The sequence below is a fragment of the Cajanus cajan genome, chromosome 5 (assembly GCF_000230855.2).
Source record: "Cajanus cajan strain Asha chromosome 5, NIPB_CcT2T_4, whole genome shotgun sequence".
In the NCBI taxonomy this organism is placed as follows: Eukaryota; Viridiplantae; Streptophyta; class Magnoliopsida; order Fabales; family Fabaceae; genus Cajanus; species Cajanus cajan.
In genome coordinates, this window is record NC_138521.1 from 57,451,226 (window position 1) to 57,456,925 (window position 5,700).

Here is a 5,700-nt window from a genome sequence, read left to right on the forward strand (position 1 = left end):
ATAAGTGTTTAACGTTTTTAAAATTACTTAAATAATTTTATTTCTTTAAAAACAAATTTAAATAAAGGATAATATCCCGAACACGTATTAGTAACATATATACTAATCAAGTTATTATGTTCTGGCAACTTTTAACCAAGATGCTCACGCGACGTGCGTGAAGCGGTGACAGGGAAAGAAACATACTCCATATATAGAATTCCGCCACTATGATAACAAAATATTCGCAAAATGCTTTTGATATTTTCTAAGAAAATGAGTAAAATCTAGTACTAATAATGATAGTTATAATTTATAAATCTCATGGCTTCATTTTTTAAATCTTTTGGAAAGTTATGTGTGTCTAGTAATGACAAAAATATTTAGTATATTTTAAGACACCCATCAATTTAAGGTCAAATAAGAGTGAGAAGATGCCAGAAGAAAAAAAAAAGGTAACACGGGGGACCTATGACCTGTGATGCAGCGCAATGATTCATCACCTTTGGGCCCTGGCCCTAACGATTCTTCATATTTTTGTTTGTTCTCAACCGTCCTCACACTTTTTTGGCTTTTTCCAGTTATTTTAAACCTGTCCACTTTCGTTCCAATTCAACCCGTTTCAGTTTCCATTTACACTCTCTGTAGCCATGTCCGTCACTGTGATGATGAACACCACCGCGTCCACTTCCTCCATCATTTCAATCTCGCCGAGGAGCACAAAACCCTTCATCCTCCAGCCACTCAAAAGCCGCCTTCCGTTGCTTAAGCCTTTCAAGTGCGTCCAACCCCATTCCTGCTCCGCGCTAGCCACCTCGGAGCGCGCGGTTCCGTCGAAGCTGCGGCACCTGGCGGAGGAGTTCCGCTCGCTGCGGGAGCCGGTGGAGAGGGTGAAGCGGCTGCTGCACTACGCGGAGGCGGTGGCGCCGATGGAGGAGTCGGGTCGGGTGGACGCGAACCGGGTGATGGGGTGCACCGCGCGCGTGTGGGTGGAGGTGAGGATCGACGAGGAGGGGAAGGTGAGGGTGGCGGCGGACAGTGATTCGGAGATCACGAGGGGGTTCTGCGCGTGTCTGGTTTGTGTGCTGGACGGGTCGGAGCCCCACGAGGTTACTGGACTGACCACTGAGGATTTGGTGGGCCTCAATGTGGGCTTGCCCGGAGGTGGTGGGCGTTCCAGGGTGAACACGTGGCACAACGTCCTTGTCAGCATGCAGAAGAGGACCAAGCAGTTGGTGGCTCAGAGGGAAGGGAAGGTTCCGTTTGAGCCTTTTCCTTCCTTGGTTGTCACTGCTGATGGGGTTTTTCCCAAGGGTGCCTACGCTGAAGCCCAGGTTAGCATCGTCTCAAATTCTCTGTTTCATTATTACTCTTTTTTCCTTTGTTTCTCGGACTGTGACTGATTCAAGTCTTGCAGAATCTGAGACTTATGAAAAGTAGTGGTAACTGGTAGTAGAGTTGTGCACGCCACGCCTCTTTTTGTTGCGCGAATCTGATCCCCCTCTAACGTGGGAGGAGATTGTCCTTTCGTTTTTATGTTTTTTTCATGGTTGTTGGATGCTGGTGCTATTTAATTCGCTTTGGTGCTTTTCATTTGTTAAGAAAACCAACAACTGAAAAATACTTGTTTAATTGTAATTGTAACGAAAGATGAAGCACGAGACAAATTTTAATTATTGTTGCTCAGTAAATCAGATAGAAACAAAGCTCAGGAAGTTTTTAACACAATTACATATCCAAGACTAGGAGTTAAGACCTTTGGTTAAGTTGGAACTTCTAGTGATCTTTGACCCTCTTCTCTAGGCCCTTGTCTATCTCGGCCTTTCTTCCCATTATTTTCCTCGGGAATGCTTGTACTGTACATCCAACACGGAATTGCAAATAGAAAGGAAGGTGTGTTGTGACTCAGATGCTTGACTATGCCTTTCTGCTTGTTATGTTTCCGCCATTAATCCTACTGAAAAGCACCATCATCTTAAGTTCTATGCAAGACACACTTTTGTACATGCAATTTCTTTTTTACTGAAAGCCCCACTCTACCTGAATCTGCCTACTCATTTCATTGGTTTTTGTTTAGTTTAGCGAGATTTTTTTCTGAGTTGCACACACAATGCACATGATATATCAATCAAGGTCCAAGGATGGTGAAGAAGTGTTAAACTTGACATCCTAACACGTTACTCAGTTCACGCAAATTGGGTTTTCAGTAATTTTTTGGGATTTTTTTTTTTTTTTTTCCCGTCCTCTTTGTTACTGAACTTAAAATTAAAAAAATGTCTGCATGTTTACTTTATCTGTTCAACGAGTTTTACTTTGAAATTAAAAGAGATGTTTACTTCATGTCAAAATAGATGGTTATACCCAACACAAATGCCATAATTTCATGGAATCATGATCTGACCGATTAAACTCCTAATTTTCTTCTAGTTTTCATGCAGGCAAAATATCTGTTCCCTGATGACTTAAAGGTTAATGAACTAGTCAATGTGCTGAAGGAGAAGAAAATCGGTGTCGTTGCACACTTTTACATGGATCCCGAGGTCCAAGGCATTTTAACTGCTGCTCAGAAGCAGTGGCCACATATCTATATATCTGATTCACTGGTCATGGCAGATACAGCAGTAAAAATGGCAAAAGCCGGATGCCAATACATAACAGTGCTAGGTGTGGATTTTATGTCAGAAAATGTGCGTGCCATCCTTGATCAGGCTGGCTTCAGTGAGGTATGCCTTCTCTATTCTGAAAGATAGCCATCAAAAGGCAAAATATGTGATGACAAGTGAAGTCTGTCTAGAAGATGGACTCTATTAGGTTTCCCATTTATAAACATTTTGTGCAGAGAAAAAGTGGTGAACCGTAATTATTTATTGTGAAAGATAAAACGAAAAAAAATGGAAACCAGTTAAAAGAAACACTATGCAGTTAGTGAAATTTTGGTACTTAAAAAGAATAAGGGGTAAAAGGGTCTGTATGAAAATAGAAACCAAAGAGGTTAGCAAAAGGGGTATCTCCTTTATATAATGGTAGAGGTATTGATTAAACATTAGTGAATGGCTTGTATGAAGCAGGTCACGTGAGCTATAGATGAGTAATATTAAGTATTTGAGCTACATGTTAATCCTTTGGCCTTAATTTTTCTTCTGAAAATTATTTGCAGGTTGGCGTGTATAGGATGTCAAATGAGCGTATTGGATGTTCTCTGGCTGATGCTGCTGCTACTCCTACTTATATGGAGTATCTTGAGGATGCTTCTAGGTCTACTTCTTTGCATGTCATATACATCAACACTAAGTTAGAAACGAAGGCATATGCCCATGAGCTTGTGCCTACAATAACCTGTACTTCATCAAATGTTGTCCAGACCATCCTACAGGTTGGTCAGATAAAAACATTTTTGTATTCCACTTTGGCTCTGTAATGGTCATATGAATGCATTACATGATGACCACCACCTAGTCCATTAGTCGTTTCTTAAAACGATACATTGGTCTCATTTTATGCAGGCATTTGCTCAAGTTCCAGATTTGAGCATATGGTATGGACCTGATTCTTACATGGGTGCAAATATTAAAGAATTGTTGCAACAAATGACAAAAATGACTGATGAAGAGATTGCTGTGATACATCCTGAGCACAGTCAAGACTCTATTAGATCATTATTACCTCGACTTCACTATTATCAGGTAAAATCTTTAGCATGTTTTGAAAAGCTAGGAAGAATTCACTTCATTTCGAATTAGATGTGCATCATTTATGTTGCTCTTTGCATTTAGTCTTTTGCGGGTGCTGGCTTAGTGAAGTCATTTTGTTCTACTTTTTTTCTTTCACCGGCAATGATATATATTTAGTATGATATTTCATTCTAATTATATATTTCCCTCTCTCACCCCATTTCTTTAACATGAGTTAGTATATGCTTTGTTAAATAATTCCATCCTCTTTTTCCTGTGTTGGGTTCATGCAATGTATGACTTTGAGAGAAATTTGTCAATGTCTACACTTTTACTTTTGTGGTCTTCCTCTGTGGTTTGTAATTTTTAAGGTTGAATTTTCCTTGTATAAAATCTGGCTTGTATTAGCTTATCATCTGCTAGTTTGTGTTTTATAATAGTAGGCTAGTACTAGCAATCAATGGTTCTATATTTCTTGTCATGATTATATTGTTTTGCGACTTGGTGCCAGGATGGAACATGCATTGTTCACCATCTATTTGGCCATGAAGTTGTGGAGAAGATAAAAGAAATGTACTGCGATGCATTCCTTACTGCCCATCTTGAGGTACCTGGAGAGATGTTTTCATTGGCAATGGAGGCAAAGAGAAGGGGAATGGGCGTAGTAGGCTCCACACAGAATATTTTGGATTTCATAAAGGATAGGGTTCAGGAAGCTTTGGATAGAAATATAAATGATCATCTCCAATTTGTTTTAGGAACAGAATCAGGGATGGTGACTTCAATTGTGGCAACAGTTCGTAGTTTATTGGAACCAGCAAAGTCCTCTTCTCAAAGAGCAAAAGTCACCGTTGAAATAGTCTTTCCAGTTTCATCAGATTCGATCTCAAAAACAACCTCAAGTTTATCTTCAGGTCTCAATTCTGCCAAAGTGGGTGATATCATACTTTCTGTTGTACCAGGAGTAGCTAGCGGGGAGGGTTGTTCCATTCATGGTGGCTGTGCATCTTGTCCATACATGAAGGTAGAATTTGTAATTTGGTTTTGATATGGTTAGCTCAGTTTATAATCAATTTGAGATATGCTCGAAGAGTGACAAGATCTTGAGCTACAGTTGGATAAGTAATTGTAATCGGTAGGTCATTAAATACATTATAGGTTTGCTTTGTAAAATGTAATAAAAGACTTTAATTCTATCCCCTTTCTCATCGAGGTGGGTCAATGGTGACTGACTTATTTGTGTTTATCTGGATTAGAACTAGTTTTCTTCAATTTTGTTCTCGGAAGCTATCATCTGATTGTTTCTTCAACCTTTCAGATGAATTCTCTTAGCTCACTCCTGAAAGTTAGCCATCACCTACCAGATGAAGAAAATATTCTTTCTGCATACAAGGCAGACCGATTTAAGTTGCAAACACCAAATGGAAAATCAGTGGCAGATGTTGGATGTGAACCTATTTTGCACATGAGGAACTTCCAGGTTAGTTTCTTGGTATATTTTCCTATATTATTGAGTGACATATGTGCATGTGCTTTCAATTCACATATTCATACTTGCACAGGCTACTAAAAAGCTTCCAGAGAAGCTCATTGATCAGATTCTTCGTCCCTAAAACAGTAGAAGATCGATATGATAAACTTGAGGAATAATGTGAAACAGAAATTTGTGCTGCTGTCTTGCGAGCAATTCCAAGTTGCCACAAAAACGTTAGTAGGCCCGTGCAAGGTCTTTTCAGGCCCGTGCAAGGTCTTTTCTTATAACACGGTAATTGTTAGTACAACCGGATTTTGTTGTATGAGTAGTTTCCCTTCTTAGCATAGAGAACTTCTGATATTATTTAGTAAGGTCACAAAATATCAATAGAGAAATAAATGAAATAGCATTTCTGGTTTATGCCCCCAGCATTTTTTGTTTTTAATGACTGAAAAAAATTCTAAATGTACAGTACCGGGTTCATGGCCTTTTGTATTATGTTGTATTGAAGCGAGGTATGCTTTTCAGCCCTCTGTTTAAGGCATGAGAGCAATAAATCTCGTAATTGCTCGGCAA

The 5,700-nt window shown here is 39.4% G+C and overlaps 1 protein-coding gene across 1 annotated transcript; it reads left to right on the forward strand.

The window, feature by feature from the left end:
• Window positions 1-398: 398 nt before the first annotated feature.
• On the forward strand, window positions 399-5,700 carry QS (quinolinate synthase). Its single transcript, XM_020351196.3, has 7 exons — window positions 399-1,313; window positions 2,418-2,702; window positions 3,137-3,352; window positions 3,483-3,662; window positions 4,162-4,674; window positions 4,969-5,130; window positions 5,213-5,700. The coding sequence occupies exons 1-7, from the start codon at window positions 630-632 to the stop codon at window positions 5,261-5,263; spliced, it is 2,091 nt and encodes a 696-aa protein (XP_020206785.3). The 5' UTR covers window positions 399-629; the 3' UTR covers window positions 5,264-5,700.

What these genes read in the sequence shown, in the direction of transcription:
- QS (XM_020351196.3), top strand. Translation starts at nt 630, where the DNA reads ATGTCCGTCACTGTGATGATGAACACCACCGCGTCCACTTCCTCCATC. An exon ending in CATCTTGTCCATACATGAAG is followed by an intron (nt 4,675 to 4,968) that starts GTAGAATTTGTA and finishes TCAACCTTTCAG; the next exon opens with ATGAATTCTCTTAGCTCACT. An exon ending in TGCACATGAGGAACTTCCAG is followed by an intron (nt 5,131 to 5,212) that starts GTTAGTTTCTTG and finishes ATACTTGCACAG; the next exon opens with GCTACTAAAAAGCTTCCAGA.